The 16,870-nt window shown below is 49.2% G+C and overlaps 1 protein-coding gene across 28 annotated transcripts in view; it reads right to left on the bottom strand.

Moving 5' to 3' along the window:
- The window catches only part of NFASC (neurofascin), a 201,811-nt gene that overhangs the window by 56,633 nt on the left and 128,308 nt on the right, over window positions 1-16,870 (bottom strand). For 10 of the 28 annotated variants that reach the window (XM_012459382.2, XM_012459383.2, XM_064360272.1 and 7 more), the window contains 5 exons: window positions 15,421-15,526; window positions 13,125-13,321; window positions 12,560-12,682; window positions 9,493-9,663; window positions 5,258-5,308 (listed from right to left, as the gene is read on the bottom strand). In XM_012459382.2, the coding sequence (XP_012314805.2) occupies window positions 5,258-5,308; window positions 9,493-9,663; window positions 12,560-12,682; window positions 13,125-13,321; window positions 15,421-15,526 (648 nt within the window). Of the gene's footprint in view, window positions 1-5,257; window positions 5,309-9,492; window positions 9,664-12,559; window positions 12,683-13,124; window positions 13,322-15,420; window positions 15,527-16,686; window positions 16,705-16,870 lie in introns of all 28 variants that reach the window. The other 18 variants (XM_012459371.2, XM_012459359.2, XM_012459373.2 and 15 more) reach the window with 3 other exon arrangements.

The following is a 16,870-nucleotide window of genomic DNA, read 5'->3' as shown; positions in this document are numbered from 1 at the left end:
CACTTATCCACAGTTTAATCGGTGCTGGCAGAGTGAGGAGAGTGCGGGGGGCCTTTACCCCCGTGTAGCTGGTGCATCCTAATGGAGCGTGCTGGGTTTTCTGGGGCCTGGCTGCACCAGCGGGGCTCCTGTTCTGGGGCACTCGACTCTCTCCCTTGGCACTGGGGGAGTGCAATTCATAGAGTTTGCTTCAATTTCATCTTTTTGTCAGGAGAAGAAAGTATGAAACATGCAGAGGGAAACTAGGCTGATGGTACCACACACGGCATACAGCAAGGGCTCAACGAAGGTTTATGGGATGAATGGATTGAAGGGGAAGAAGAGAACAAAGAAGGCAGCGATTTACCCATATTATTTCTCCTTCTGTGGAAGCCTCACCTGTCCCACCGTCACACATTACAACGTGACTACTGAAGGGGTTAATCCGTTATATGGTTAATGGGTTATCACCTATTTCTATAGCTCTTGTAGCGTCCAGTTCTCTGCACCAAGGAAGCCCGACACCAACAGTTTCCTCCCACCCACCGTCACAGAATCACCAAAACAACCATGACAACATGAGGTCGGGGAATGACGAGGAAAGGAGACTCGAGGGCAGAAGGCTCTGTTGTCAGGTTGGTGGCTCCGTCGAGAGCTGGGAACCCTGGGATTATGTGGAAGGGGTCCCAGCTCAGTCATCATACTCCTTCCACACCAGGACAGAATCTGCAGAAACCAATCTGTGACCCTATGGACATTTAATTCACACCATAACATGCGACACCACAAGCACACACAACCCAGCAAAGCAATAAAGACAGGAAAGAGGAAAATTTGGCACAGAGTCCCGCTGTGGGTGCTTGACACGCTGTAGCTGTGACTATAAAAAGGTTATAGCAATATTGCATCTGTGGGATGTGGGCTAGCAACAATAGAATTATCCTAAAGGAGAAGCTACTGGAAACAAGCCAAAGTTCAAAGAAGGGGAAGGGCATCCTAAAAGTCAGCGGTCATAACCAGGGCCACCATTCAGTGAGCGTTTGCTAGGGGACGTGCACTGTGCTGGCAGCTCAGCCCACACCATTTATGCCTAATCCTCACAGCAAACCTGTAGGGTTGCATCCCAACTTTCAGCAGAGGCAACTGAGGCTCAGTAAACAGACTTGCCCGAGGTTACAACCTACTTACGTTTTGGATTCTGGGCCATTTAGCACCAAAAATGTGTGCGTTCCACCCACTCCACATTGCCTCTCTGTCTACCGATGGGCATCCCACTTGTTCTGCTTCTGACAAGTCAGCTTCGGGAATATCTTTCTTATTCAAACCAAAGAGAACCCAAGGGCATAAGAGGTAAAGGAGAAAGATATTTTTGTCTTGGTGAGCTGCTCTGGTGAAATTCTTCCACTATGTTTTACTATTCTCACTGTCTCAGTTAAGATCCCATCTCTCCTCAGTGGTTATTAAAAAAACTCAGGCCCAAGCTGGAGAAAAAGAAGCTGAGGAGGGAATTCAGCAGCTCTAAAGGCACCTCAGTTGGATTCTTAAAGGCATGGAAAACTTGAGGAAGACTTGGGGGACACAATGTCATTAAGGAATGAGATGGCTGGCCCTAAAGGAAAGGTTAGGAAGAAATGTAGTCAATTGCAGTAGGAGGAACTCATATGAAAATTTAGGAAGGTTAACATAGCTGCTGGCTTTGAGAGCCATTGTTTTCAAAGACGGTGTCTAATTTTCTTCCCTGGAGAGGTAGAGACAGGAAGACTCTAAGACAATGGTGATTAATAGATGAAACTCTAAATGGTGGCAGACGACTGTCTCATCTTATGATGGGACACTCTTTTTCATCATGGAGGCAGGATCCCTGGAGAGCCTGTCCACCTGAAGATATATTGGTTATTCGCCTTGATCGTCAGAGTGGAGTGTGACCTCATGCTTGATCAAACTCAGAGTCCATTTGCTAAAGCTCATTTCTGTGTGGGTTCAGGAAGAGCTTCCCTTGCAGGCCCATCTGACTTCTTGCCCAAGGACAGCCAGTCCTCTCCTGCTCTCATAAGCTGTGGCTCAGAGTGAGCTCATGGGTTTCTGGGGGAATACGGTCAGCTAGCAGACAACAGGAGATGACAATGCCTCGACCATGTTGGCCTTAAAGGTTCAGTGAAAAATCTCTTGATCATCTCTTTGGAGGAAACACCAAGACTGCTGCCGGGCGCGGTGGCTCAAGCCTGTAATCCCAGCACTTTGGGAGGCCGAGGCGGGTGGATCACGAGGTCAAGAGATCGAGACCATCCTGGTCAACATGGTGAAACCCCGTTTCTACTAATACAGAAAATTAGCTGGGCATGGTGGCGCGTGCCTGTAATCCCAGCTACTCAGGAGGCTGAGGCAGGAGAATTGCCTGAACCCAGGAGACGGAGGTTGCGGTGAGCCGAGATCGCGCCATTGCACTCCAGCCTGGGTAACAAGAGCGAAACTCCGTCTCAAAAAAAAAAAAAATAAAATTAAAAAAAAAAAATAAAAAATAAAAAAAAAATAAAAAAAAAATAAAATTAAGACTGCTGACAACCTTAGCTGCCCCCCTCTGTCAAGTGCTATGTGTTAGCAGGACAAGAGGGTTCAATGGATCAGACGTATCCGAGGACCTCTGCCAAAAAGAGCTTTTAGGGGCATCTGGATCCTACATCCAGACAGCTTTGCTGCTTTCGATTCTCGGAATTGAGAACCAGAGATTTATGGGGCCAGATTCTTGGCAGCTCGTCCACCTCTCTGGCTCTAGGAATGGCTGACCAAACAACCCCAGAATATAGGAAAAACTCTTTGCCTAGTAACATTTGATACCTTTCAGTGCCAGGAAATTTCTTCCGTAAGTCTAACCCAAATCCCATAGGCAGTAGTTGGAGCCTTTTTTCTTACGCAGTTCTCAGCACAGCTGAGGAGCTGAACAGCTTCTGTTTCTCTGGTCTGCCCTACAGTTTCTCCCTCTATAGTACTTTCTTCCTGTAATTGCACCTGCTTTTCTCCCCTTGGCTTCTCTTCAAGTTCTCTGTGTCTTTCTTAATTTGGGAAGCATAGAAGAATGATCCAGAATACAGTCAACACTAAACCATTCCCTTTAAAACCAATAATGGGTAATATTTGTTAAGTATCGATAATGTACCTAACACATACTAGGAGCCATAAGCACATTATCCTGTTTAACCTTCACAACAATCCTCTGAGGCAGGTAATACATCCATTTGGCAGATGAGGACATTAAAGTTGAGACACTAAATGGCTTGCCCAGCTTCACTCAATGGTATGTCCTGGACCCTAGATTTAATTCACGGCAGTCTAGCTCAGAGCACATACTCTTAACTACCTGGTCTCTTCACCTGGGTGAATCCTAAGTGGCAAGTTATACTCTCAGACCAGATTCTCCTGCCACTCAGCAGGTCAGGGGGCACCTGGCAATGTTCAGAGGATACCAACCCACTCTAGAAACCACTAAAACAAAATAGAAGTAGGGAGTGGCTCCCTTGCTACAAAAGAGACATGCCATATTTCAGAGCCAAATGGAGAGATGCACTGGGCACTTTTCATCAAGTCTGTCCAGATGCCTGCACTCCAGAAAGAAGTCATCCTCCTTTGTTTGTCTCTGTGATTTCTTGCTAGAAGCATCAGCCTAGCTGTCTTCTGTTCAAAATGTGTCTCTTTGACTTTATATCCTTTCCAGCAGCTTCATACTTAGGTCAGCTCTGTCCTCCCCTGGATTGAGGACAAGGGGTCAGTCTCCACGTGAACTCACGCAAGCTTTGCTTGTTTCATAGTCCTGGATGGATCTCATTACTCCCACTCATTCTCTTGCAATAATTGTTTGATCAATGGTCACAAACTGGTTTAAGTGGCTGGAATCACTCAAATTTATTCCATTGATAAAACAACTCTATGTGTATGTTCCTCTGCATGGCTTATTGTACACGAAGTGAGGAACTTAGACCAGATGGTCTCTAAGGGACCTTCTGGCTCTGAGACACTCCAGCTTACAGAATACTTCCTATAACAGATTACCAGGAATCCAATTTAGAACAAGGCCCATTCCATACCAGAGCTCTGGGGCTCTTGACACAATAGTGGTTGGCCACATTATCTTGAAAACAAATGATGCTCAGAATCCAACCAAGGTCCCCTGCATCCTTGGGTAGTAAATCTCTTTGGCAGGATCTCAGTGTGGTTCTAGCTGCTTGGTGCCAAGTTAGAGCCTTTGCCTCTGTCCCTGGCTCCCGCTCCCTCATCCCATCCCCTGCTCTAGTCACTCATCATCCTTTATATTAGCACATCACAGTGCAGACACTTGCTATCTGTTTCAGACCACAATGAGGTCCCTTGGGGACCTGCAGCCTCAGCGTCTGAGGCATAACTAATGATGGGAGCCAGCTGCCTCACCAGAGCCAGCAAATGATGGTGCCTCTGGCTGCTTAGGGAAAATAAGGCATTCTTGAGCCATGGTGAGGGGTAACTCAGGTGTGGAAATAGCCAATTACCCTATTAATCAGACTGAGCTACCAGCTGTGTGATGAGTTAGAGCCATGCCTCATTGTAATTGTTCCACGCCCCGCAGGTGTGGACTGGTGGGCACTGGATTTGCATGCACTACCAGAGAAGAGGAGAGGCCCAGGTGAGAGGGTGCAGTGGATGGGTTCACCTCGTTTATACTCATCTTGAAAGAGAACTCAGAGCTGGACTCTTACTCCTATTGCCCAGATGAATTTTAAAGAGACATGGGACTTCGCTGTGAAATGGTACTCCCAGTAACTAAGGTGGGACTACAAAGAGGCAATTCCTATCCAGACACTTAAGAGTTAACTGAACACACTAACAATCTTTCTGTGTTCTTTCAGCTACCAATAGGAACCAGACTTCCTGTCTCCTCTTCACTATGGAACTCACCTATTCTAAGATATTCTCCATCCATCCATCCCTGATTCCTAAGCTGCTACTTTTCAGTAAAAAATTCTGCTTTTCAGGAAGTTCTTTTGAAGTCCTAGCCTGGTTTGGACAACTTGTTGAGAATTCAGCAACTTCAGGCATGCCTGTTAGAGGAGACCACACCACCAGGTGAGCCACCTCGAACCCCCACACTGGCCACCTTCCTCCTGGCTGGCAGCCTGCTGGAGGTGTCACCTTGGCACCCCGGCTGGGCCAGCTGCCACCCAGCAGGAGTTAATGACGTGGTATCAGTCAAGTTAGGCAAACTGGGGTTAGCACAGGCAAAGTTACTCCCAAGGTTACCGCTGCCACTCACCACTGTACATGTCAGGGTGGTTTCTTAAGGACGAGTCATTATAAGGGTGGTCTGTAATAAACAAAAGAGGGTGAGCAAACAGGAGGCCACGGAGAAGTCACAGAGGCATAAACAAGGAGATCAAAAACAAATGCAAAGCCACGAAAACAACCGAGGAGGGCAGCAGTGGCTCTTTTGCAAAGGAAAGACACGGCATATTTGGAAAGGCGGTGCGCGCGGTGAAGAACAAGCAACAGAAACAGCCCACGAAAGGGAAGAACAAGGTTAAATCCTGCGAAAGAAGGCAACAATAAAATAAGGCTTTTTTTTTAAATTAAAAAAATTAGGCTTGAACTTTTAATTATTTGGTCCTGCTATATTTTCAAACAAATGAGAGACGGATTAGTGGTGTCCTGTAGCCGTCTTTTGAACAACTCCTTCTTATCAAAGTCCTCAGTTCCCAGGACTCTGGGTCAGGCCAGCTCTTGGAGCAGCTAAGGAGAAAGGACTGTTAGTGAGCTCTGGGGAAGAGCAAAGTCCTGCCTGGGCAGAAGCTAAGCTGCAGGGGGTTGGCGGTAAATGGGAGGAAGTCATTGACCTAAAGGGTGGGGCAAGGGGCCCTGGCCGCAATCAGCAACACGTGTCACTGGAGTCTGACCAGGTGGGCACCACTACGATCTTGGAGATGTCCCTGTTGGCAGAAAGTCCTCCTTATGAAGATGCTGGGAGTGGTTCAGTGAGGTGGGGAGAGCATGGCTGAGGTTCAGGCTTTAGAATTCAGAAATGGAGTTTGGGGCAGCAGAAAGTGCAAGCTGAGTTCTACACTTTGGACTAGGAAAGTCCTGCTGAACATTCTGGAGGTTCAAAGCTCTCTAGACTACGCAGGATTGAAGACATTCCTTATGGAGCAAGATCAGTGGCTTCAGTTCCAGTGTTAGGTAATTCAAACCCTTGGGCGTTTACTCCTTAGTGAGAAAGACATTTCGGAACAGGACACATAATCACGACAGCACCCTAAAGTAGCTTCTCCCTCTCTCCCTCCGTTCCCTTCCAGCGACTGGGTTCAAATTGTAACAGTACGAATACGGGGTGGGGTGCAGTTGACTGGAAGCCAAGCAGATGGCCCTGAGGAGCCCACAACACGGTCCAACCACCTGAGGGAGGACAGGGGCTCTGCCAGAACATTTGCATATTTGACGGCAGATCCAATCCCATTACAACTAGTTGCAAGAGGTATGAGAATTCTTTTCTGGGACTGGATTGCCTTGCATCCCAAATCTGCTTACCACCTGGTAGAAAGATTTTCATTATCCTAAACTCTCTCTTAAGACCCAGCCCGTTTGGGAAGTCTGCTTGGGTCCATCTGGAGCTAGGCAGGAAACTAATCCACGATGGAATGAAGAGATGGGGTGGCCCAGGGGCAGCTGGGGGATGCAGCTGGGCTTGGGAGGCAACTTTGTTCCTCTCCTGGGAGAGGATGGTGGCACACACAGATGACAGAACCCTTCCTTCATGCTCCCATGCCACCAGGTGAAATGCAACCTATCTCTCTAGAGAAGTAGCCCACGCTCAGAACTGACCTCATGGTTTGTGAATTACTCCAAGAATGTCATGTAGACATTAGCGGGAAGGAGGGGTGGTGCTCCGGTGTCTGCCTCAGGAGGACCCTCCTTTCTTCCCACAGTTGCCTCTTATTGCATCAGGAGGCAGCCGGCACCTGTTACAGCGTGGGCAAAGTGGGACGGGCCCAGCTCCGGAGCCCAACTCTACTGCTTATCTCTGATGACGTCCCAGGTTTTAAAAATGATTTCAGATTACCCAGTATTTTGCATTATATACCATTGTCAACTTCCTTCAATGCAAATAATAAAAATGGGACGTGATGAGATTTATTTCTTCCCAAATGGGCAAACTGTGATGGGAGCGCCTGGTGAGAATAGGGCCTTTGAAGCTGGCCCTGCTTGACTGCTTTGCCTCCCACCCCAGACCTGGTTCAGAAGGTACAAGAGAAAGCCTGTGTCCTCTCCAGACAGGAAAGCAGAGAGAGAGCCCCACTGTGCTATTTTAAGCAACTGTGCCCAATTCTGGGCTGGCTCAGATGCCCAGAACTTGCTCCCAGCCAGAGCTGCCCCTGGGAGAACTCCAGGAAGCTGATGGGGCTCTGTTCCAATCACCTAGGGGGTTTCTCGTCATTTGGAGCAAAGAGTTTTCAGTGGAATAGAGGACCCAGAAATGAAACATTAACAAATATCCCTTGTCTCCTCTGGTAGAGAAAAGGGTGTTTCTGGAAAGTCCAACTTCTACATGTTGTTGAAATCTCTAACTGCAGAGGAAGTTAGTTAATTCTACAGAGGAAGACTCTTCACCATCTCAATCTCTTGGCTCTGCTCTACTCTATGTGACAGTGATGGGCTCTGTCCAGGATGGCAGAAGGTCAACTGACTCGGTTCCAAAAGAAGCAGGCTGATTTCCAGCGTCGTCCAGGCAAGGAGTGAGGGGCCCCGGTGGGGACATGATTGCTGTCTAGGTTCCACTCAGCGAGCATCTTATCCTGTTCTTGACATCCCTGCTCTTCCTCCTGCCAATGATGCTAGTCCTCTCCTGGCTGCTGAGGCCACTCTGAGGTCCTGGGCAGACCACACTGTCCTTCATAGCCCGGCCAGCTGGCAGGCAGTCACCCTGATGAGCACCAAAGAGGCACTGCAGACAAACCAACTTTCTCCTCCAAGGGATCTCCCTGGACCTGGGTCAGGAGTAAGAAAGCCAGGGACAGGGGAGCAAGCAGAGTGAGGCCAGGTCGCCCTGCCAGCAATGTGAGGGGCTTGCTGCAGGTGTCAGGCAATCCTGCCGGCCACCACCTTCGGCAGCCCAGCAGCAACTCAGATCAGTGCATGGGGACACCGCTGAGGCAGGAGGAGGTGATTAGAGGAGGGTAGAATGAGGCTCTAAGAGAACAGAGAGAGGGAAAAGAAAGAAAAAGAAAGAGAGAGGAGAAATAAAGAAGTCAAAAAGGAAAAGGAAGAAAATGAAGAGATCAAAGAAAAAAAACAAAAGAAAAACATGAGAAGGGGAGAAAAGAAGGAAGCTGCTTCCCTGTGGATCCACCTCTGTGCCGTGGTGGAAATGGAGCGTGGGGCTGTGTCGGGTCTTAGGACCACCTGCCTCTGTCGTCAGCAGGGACGGGGGAGGAAGAAGAGAACACCAGTGGTCATAACCACTACCTGTCCTGAATGAGATGTGATCTCTCCCGAACCACACCCACCCGGGAGCCATCATTCACCACCCCTGCAAGGGCTCCAGGAAGCCAGGGTCAGCCTATTTTCTCTGACCTTTGCAAACTGCCAGCACCCACGTGGTGCTCTCTACTGGTCTCCCCAAAAATCCTCACTGTCCAGAGCATCGAAAACAACGCTCACAGCCTGAGCCAGACTAAGGTCTGTTTTTTGGGGGGCTCCTTTATGGAAGGCATGTTACAAATCCATGGTGTACATCAACACAGACGACTTCCACTGAGACTTTGCAGCCAAAGCTCTAGGCTGCCTTGTCCTTGCCAAGAAGAACACCTCTCACTGAGCTTCTCTCTCGCCTCCAGGAAGAGCCACCAACGCTATAATGGGTCAGGAAATGCTGATTTGCTTTTGTGCCAGCCAAAGAGAATCATGGAATAGAAACGAAAACAAACAAAACTAAAACATAAGCCTGCAACTTACAAACATAGGATTCCATATGGTTCTGCATACACGTATTTCAGAATCAAATAAATTTTATTTTGGTGTCTCCACTAATTTTCATATTTTCTGCTATGGGTTTCTTGCAGAAATAAAGATAACCAAGCAACGAGAAGAAATAAAAGAAATAATCAAGCTGTGTCCTGAGAGGGGCTCTAGATGACCACTGGAAGCAGTGGTTCTCAAACTCTGGGGTGCATCTGAACGACCTGGAGGGTTTATAAAGAACAAAAAGGCGCAGGGCTGTTGAGGTGTGATAGGCTGGAACGCTGCCAAGTTCGACGGTGATCCTGATTCCCACCAGAGTTTGAGAAGCATTGACTTAGCGTAGGACCAAGTGTGACTCAAGGTTTCACAATCAAGAGATACCATTTAAAGAGCAGCGGAAGTGGCTCGGGCACCATGAGCTGGGAGGATTTCTAGGTCAGCGTCAAGGACAAGTCTCCCCTAGACTCAGGTACCCAGGGCTGGGTGGGGTCAGTGGGCTTCTTTCCCTGGCCCCCAGCCCCGAGCAGGGGCTGCACTTACTGGTGAGGACCTTGAGGGTGAAGGGGTTCTTCTGCTGGATGGTGTGGGTGAAGTGGAAGCGGGCGTTGCAACTGTAGTCGGTCTGCATGTCCTGCAGCATCACGTTGGAGAAGTAGAGGTCTCCATTATGGCCCTGAGAGACACGTTTGTCTTGGGCGATGGGCTCCATGGCTGTGAGAAAGCAGAGGGCAGCAGCAGGTTGGTAGTAATAACGGTAATCATCACCACTACAGTCCTGGTGATAGAAAACTTACAGGGGTCGGGCGGCGACCAGGAGCTTGACATTATTTGGTCTAATCCTCTCAACTCTGAAGTATGGCTTATTCCCACTTTACAGATCAGAAAGCAGCATTGCAAAGGCAGAGAGGAGAGGAGGGTTTTAGATGCAGACGTGCCTGCCCACCATGCCCATGTTCTATGACCACGCTTCCATCTCCCCTGTTCACATCACAGAAGATCTGAGCGGCCGCAGGGCCAGCAGAAGGAACACAAGCCTTCAGGTGCTCCCCAAGGTTCAAATTCTCAAGCTAGCAGCGAGAGCACTCTGAGGGCAGGGACCATGATCTGTTCACCTTATGCCCCAGCACCCGTCTTAGGACTCGGCATATAGGAGGCACTCAACAGTTTGCTGAATTAAACGAAACTGAACTTGGCCTTGCTGCATTTGATAAAAATGTAATCATCAATTGTAATGTACACCTTTGTTATTTCTAAGACGAAAGCATACTGATTGTAACTGTAAGATACATACCAATCGGTGTATGCCATCAGTTTTAAGAGGCCTTTCAATTTTAAAGATGTTAAAATTTGAAAATATTTGATTAATGATATCATTGGAGTGGCTGAAAATGCTGACTATATTTTGATTTCAAGTGCTATATCTGATGTAAACCCAAAACATCAGGTTTCCAGGCTTGTTAGAATATGCCTCAAGCTGACTACTCACAGCTATCTCCTTCCTATCCCCACAACCGTTTTTTTTTTTTTTTTTTTTTTTTCTTTTAATGAAGTCTTGCTCTGTCGCCCAGGCTGCAGTGCTGTGGCGTGATCTTGGCTTACTGCAACCTCTGCCTCTCAGGTTCGAGTGATTCTCCTGCCTTAGCCTCCGGAGTAGCTGGGACTACAGGCGCACGCCACCACACCCAGCTAAATTATGTATTTTTAGTAGAGATGGGGTTTCACCATGTTGGCCTGGATGGTCTTGATCTCTTGACCTCATGATCCTCCCGCCTTGGCCTCCCAAAGTGCTGGGATTACAGCCGTGAGCCACCGCACCCGGCCCCACAACTGTTTTTAAGTCACCATTTCTTAAAGTACAAGGTTAATGATGCCAACTTCCCCACAATGGGCTGGTCAGCTCTTCAAACCATTCCTGATTTGCTGCAGGCTTACTACGTGCCAGGCACTGTGCTAGGTGCTGGTGGAAGATGAGCAAGACAGTTACTGCCCTCAGCTAACTTCCAGTTCAGTAGAAGAGGCAGCAGATTAATAAATAAACAATTGCAATGGAGCGTGGTGAGCAGAACACAGCAGTTAGAAGGGGAAGAACTGCAGAAAAGAACCCAGTGCTTTCTAGGGCGTCCTAAGCTGAGCCTTGAAGACAGAGGAGCTAAGAGGTTTCTAAGGAGCTGGAAGAGTGTGTGCTAAAGGCTAAAAGCACATAGCTCAGGGGTGTAGGGGATGGGGTGGGAGGAGGGCTGGAGAGGCAGAGGGCCAGATCTAGAAGGGGACTGGGTGCCAGGGAAAGGGATCTGGACCATTATTTTGAGGTGATGGAGGAGTCACGGAAGGGCTTTAAGCAGACGAATGAAACTATCAACTATCACATTTTTAGAAAGACCACAGAGACATGCTATGGATAATTCTTGTAACCCAGGGAAAAACAGATGGTGGCCTGGGTGGGGACATGTCAATGAGGAGGGAAAGAAGAGGGTCTGAGATCTACTTTGGAGGTAGAGTAAACACAACTTAGTGGTGAATGTGATGTGGGGGAGATGAGGGAGGGGAGGCTCAACTGTGAATTGACAAATGAGGCCAGACAGCCTTCCCCACAAACATGCACTGTGATGGGGGAAGAGGGAGACAGTGACTGAGCACAAAGCCACGCCCATCCTGCAAAACAGCTTACAATGCTGCCTCATCAATAGGGCAGCCTCTTTTCAAAGTAGGCTGGTAACAATTCAGGGATGGATAGAAGAATGGATGACAGGCAGGTAGGCAGGTGGAGATATAGGTTGATGGATGGACAGATGGGAACAGAGAGATGGAAGGAGGGGGAGAGGAGGCAGACAGGTAGGTAGGAAGGGAGGGAGGACAGGAAGCCAGGAAGACACGTAGAGAGACAGCAGTCTTCTATTTACCTTTGTTAATGTTTCTCCTTTGATTTAAATCGAAAACATGGGAAGAAACTGAGGTCCAGAGAGGTTGAATGAGCCTCAGTCCAAATTTGAGCCAGAACAATCTCTGAATGATGTTACTCTGTCCCTGCTCCAGATACCCTATCTCCCAATCACTCCTTTATGAAAGGTTTCAATTCCCCATTCACCCTTCCTCCTACCAGAAGAGAGAATCAGAGTAAATCCAGACAGGCCAAGAATTGAAAGAGGTGGTTTGGTATCAACTGCCTTCAATTAGCCAATTGGAAAAACAATTTCTCCTCTTCTCCCGTAATCCCTTCTGTCTTGCTCTGCATTTTCATTATCATGTTACCAAGTGCTTACTGTGTGTCTGGCCCTGCTCTAAGCACTTTGGACATATTGACTCATTTATTCTTATAATAATCCTATTAGGCAAGTACTATAATTAGCTCTGTTTTTTTTCCAGAAGAGGAAACTGAGGTCCAGAGATGCTAAGCAACTTGTTCAAGATCACACAGCAGCCAGGCTAGAAAATAAGCCCAAGCAGCCTCTCTCTGCAGGGCCTGTGTGTTCTCATCCTGGTTGCCACATTGCATCTGCTTCTCACAAATCAAGGTCTTTTAGCTTGGGCAAGCTCCTTCCCATTTAACACACCCACCCCACTCCCTAAGGTTAAAATATGAACACAACGCCAGGCCCCCAAGACTCACAGCTGCTCATCCAGAAGATGACTGGGGATGGAAGTCCAGGCGGGGGGTTGCACTGGAGTGTCAAAGGAGCGCCCTCTTGGACCACGACAGGGTCGAGGTTTTCCTTGGGCCACAGAGGAGATTCTGGAGAGAAGTGGACAAAGAGGACAAAGTGAGGGTGATGGCTGGGCCCTGGCCAAGGAGCAGGGTCAGAGGCAAGCATGCAAGGAGGAGAAACAGAGCGGGTACTTGGACAAGGTGGGAGCAAGAGAGAGGGACAGGACAGGTAAGCCTACTCCAGGGGCTGTCCTTGAGAGGCAGGAGAAGGGAGGCATCTTCAAAGGCTCCACTCCTTTCCCTCTCCTGTCCCCACAGTGGCCAGTGAAATTATTGCAGACAGCAACTTCAAAAGGAAGTCCAAAGCTTCCTTTCCAGGGAATCATTCTGAGTTGGGGGAGAAGCACAGAGAACACCAAGGCATCTGCAGGCCAAGGGCAAAGGCAGCCCTTCTGAAATGGCCTTCCACACCCCCCACTCCTCATTTACCCACGAGCAGGGCATTTCAGCCCTGCCCCACGCTACTCACTAGACACCTGCAGGCGGATCCTATTGGACAGGGCCGTGCCAAATTTGTTGCGGGCGAAGCACTGGTATTCCCCCTCATATTCCTCTGGCCGCCCACCACTGCGGAAGTCAATCACCAGGGTCCCAGATCTCCTCCTCATGGACACCCGGGGGTCTTTGGCGATGTTGAAGAATCTGCTGTTTCGTGTCCAGTGGAAGCTGTGGACAGTGGGGAGCAGGGTCAACCGAGACGAATGGGGTGGGCTCTGGGGTCCAGGCAGATCTCAGATCCCTAGTCCCTGGCTCAGTGCCAAAATTTCCTCTCTCAGCCCCATCCTGGCACCCTGATACCAACAGGTCCCAGCCTGTCCGAGCAGAAGAACCATCTGAGCCCCAATAGGTACCAGCCTGGCCGAGCAGGAGAGCTCTATAAAATGCAGAGTCCCAGGTCCCACTCTCCAGGCCAGGGGCCTGGTGTTAGTATTCCTACCCAGCTAAGGCTGGGAATCATGGCTCTAAGGGATAGATACTCAAGTAGCCGCTGGAGGCCGGGGGTGGGGGTTATGCTAAACACATGATTGAGGAGAGATTTTCATTTTTAGAATCTAGAATCCGCTACTTCTTCCATCCCAGGACATTTCCAACCTCCTACTAGGAATGCAAACTTAAATTCATATTCCACCCAACCTAAACACATCAGGGAGCTATCTCTGCTCCTCCTACCACCTTAATTTTATAATCCATTCTAAAGCCAAAGTGAAACGGCTTAGGTTATCTGTGCCCTGCTCTGTGAGTATAGATTATAAAGCAGTGGCCATGCCCTGTGGCCCAAGAGTGGCAGCTTTTAAAGAAATGGCAGCCTAGTAGAACTGAGCCCCTGGTGAGGAGCACCAGAATGGCCCCCTCTGCTCCTCCTTGGAGCTGCAGCCAGAGCCTCATATCCTCAGATGCCCATGATCTAATTCGTAAAAGAATCAGGGAGGGGGCCAGGCACGGTGGCTCACATCTGTAATCCCAGCACTTTGGGAGGCTGAGGCAGGCGGATCACCTGAGGTCAGGAGTTCAAGACCAGCCTGGCCAACATGGTGAAACCCTTGTCTCTACTAAAAATACAAAAATCAGCTGGGTATGGTGATGGGTGCCTGTAATGCCAGCTACTCAGGAGGCTGAGGCAGGAGAATCACTTGCACCCGGGAGGTTGCAGTGAGCCAAGATGGCACCATTGCACTCCAGCCTGGGTGACAAGAGTGAAACTCCACCTCAAAATAAATAAATATATAAATAAAATAAAAAGTAAAAGAAGCAGGGAAAGCAGGAGCCGTGGAACAGTAGGGGCTGCCCAGTGCCACAGGGTCATTGTCCCTGCAAAGGAACCATGGGGAAAGACCAAACCTCAGAAGCAAGTGAGGTTACCAGTACCTGACTGATCCTTCAGGGTGACTCCCTTGCTGGTTCCCAGGCTCAAGCTCTGGGTTCGAGACTGTCTTGTGCGAACCCAAGAGGCCAGAATAAAGCTACTGCACACCTGGCAGCCTCCTCTCTGCCTCATTTCTCCTGCTGACAGACACACCCTAATTGGGGTCCAGTCATGCCTGGGTCTGAATCTTGCATGAGGCTCCTGAAAGGCTCAGTCTGTGGATGCTACTTTGAGGGTGGGGATGGGGGTGGATAACGTAACGTCTGCCATGTCTCCAATGCTCATCATTAGTAGAAATGAATCTGGCCTTGGGGGATCAGAAGTGTGGATTTAAATCTGGGTTCTGCCCCTTTCAAGCTGGGTAACCTTGGAAAAGGTACTTAAAACCTCTGTACTTCTGTTTCTCCTCTTTTTCATAAGGACATTGGTCCTTCCCCAGAGCATTGTTAGGTAGTCGAACGAGACAACGTGGGTCACAGAACCTAACACAGAACCTGGACGCTCAACAGGCTTTTAACTCATGTCTGTTGACGTCTTATTTACAGGTACTGAGAAGCTCAGAGTGAAAGACTCGAGTTTGCTTGGAAGAGGAACTTTGTATAAGCTAAAAGCAGGGCAGATGATGGGAACACAGGGTGGGGGAAAGAATGTTCCACGGAAAGTCGGAAAACGGAATATCGGGTCCTGGCTTTTGATGTGAACTTAAGCCACTTCTTTTCTGGTCCCAGTTTCCTTGTCAGCAAGATTTCCTAGTCCTAAATTGTGCCTTCCACCTAGTAGGTGCCTAATGGAAATGTTTTGGAACGGACAAGTCTGATTTCCCAGCTGCCTCATTTGCCTTAGTTATCATCAGGCCCAGAAGCAAGCGGGTGGCTTCGATGCACTCTTTCCCTCCACTTACCTGGGGGCAGGGTTCCCCTTTGCTTCACACTCAATCAGGATGTTATCACGGGGGTCCACGATGTGATCCTTCACTGACTGCTTGGTGATGGTCGGTGGCTGGGTCACTGCAACAGTGCACAGGGAGCATGGTCAGCGCTGCAGGGACCTCCCTGGGTTCCAGCCTGGGGAACAGCTGAGATGAAGTGCTTCAGGAGCCACACATGCAAGCAGGCTAGTGGGTGGGGTGCAGGGGGGCGGTGAACAGGGCCCCATTCTAGAGACCCAGCTCCTTAAATGGTGCCATGCCTCAGGAAAGAAGGTAGATGTCAAAGATTAAGCATAAGAAGAACCCCTTTAAAAAGATCCCATAGGCTAGGTGCAGTGGCTCACACCTTGTAATCCCAGCACTTTGGGAGGCCAAGGCGGGTGGATCGTCTGAGGTCAGAAGTTCAAGACCAGCCTGGCCAACATGGTGAAACCCCATCTCTACTAAAAGTACAAAAAAATTTAGCTGGGCATGGTGGTAAGCACCTATAACCCCAGCTACCAGGAGGCTGATGCAGGAGAATCACTTGAACCCAGGAGGCGGAGGCTGCAGTGAGCTGAGAGTGCGCCACTGCACTCCAGCCTGGGCAACAGAGCAAGACTCCATCTCAAAAACAAAAAAGCTCCCATAGCATTCCGGGGAGAAACCGAAGGCCGGGCTTTTAGTTTACTCATCTTTACATGACAATGCTTAGCACAACACACAGTGGACAATAGTTCTTGATAAACGTTTGTTGAATGAATAAAGGAAGAAAAAGCAGCTAGATTTTCAGAACTTAGGGGTCATGGTGTTCAGAGCCCTGGAGGCTCAACAAATGGCCAAACTGTGGTGAGGCCAGGACAGAGAGAGGCTTCAGTCTCCAAGAACTTTCCAGATCCTCTCCCTCTAGGTCCCAAGTGCCAGTGTTTTTTCCTAGGGTCCTGTGCCAGCCACTGGAGGATGGGGAAACAGCTGTGGTGCACATGAGCTTTGATCCAATGACCTTCTTCTTACCAAGCTGAGAGTCAAGCTCTTACCATGTGCCCCTCTGTCTTTCCCAGCAATAGAATGCTGCAGGCAAGATTCCTTCCTTCCCACTCGGTAAGAGACCTCACTACAGAGCTCTGGCGGGAAGAGGCCCCGGCAGAAGTCCCAGCAGGCCACTAATCCCCAGGCACGTGAGCAGGTATCACCTCACACCTCATTCCTCCCTCCCACTTCTCAGAAGCACAGGCACAGAGAGGCATGCAGGACACTTACGCTCATTCTGAATGCTTGCTGTTAATTCCGACGGGTTAGCATTGGAGGGAGAAGAGAACATCATTATGCACACAACCGCCCAGGCGTCCTCACACCCCAGCACACAGGGAGCGGGTGGGGGTACACCTGGGGAGGGCACTGGGCACAGGGCTCTCTCATCCTGGCTGCAGAGCTCAGTGCAGGA

This window comes from Aotus nancymaae, unplaced genomic scaffold (genome assembly GCF_030222135.1).
Source record: "Aotus nancymaae isolate 86718 unplaced genomic scaffold, 86718_ANA_hifiasm-v0.15.2.pri h1tg000039l, whole genome shotgun sequence".
Classification (NCBI taxonomy): Eukaryota; Metazoa; Chordata; class Mammalia; order Primates; family Aotidae; genus Aotus; species Aotus nancymaae.
Note: the sequence above shows the minus strand (reverse complement) of the source record. Positions and strands in the feature narration are given on the sequence as shown.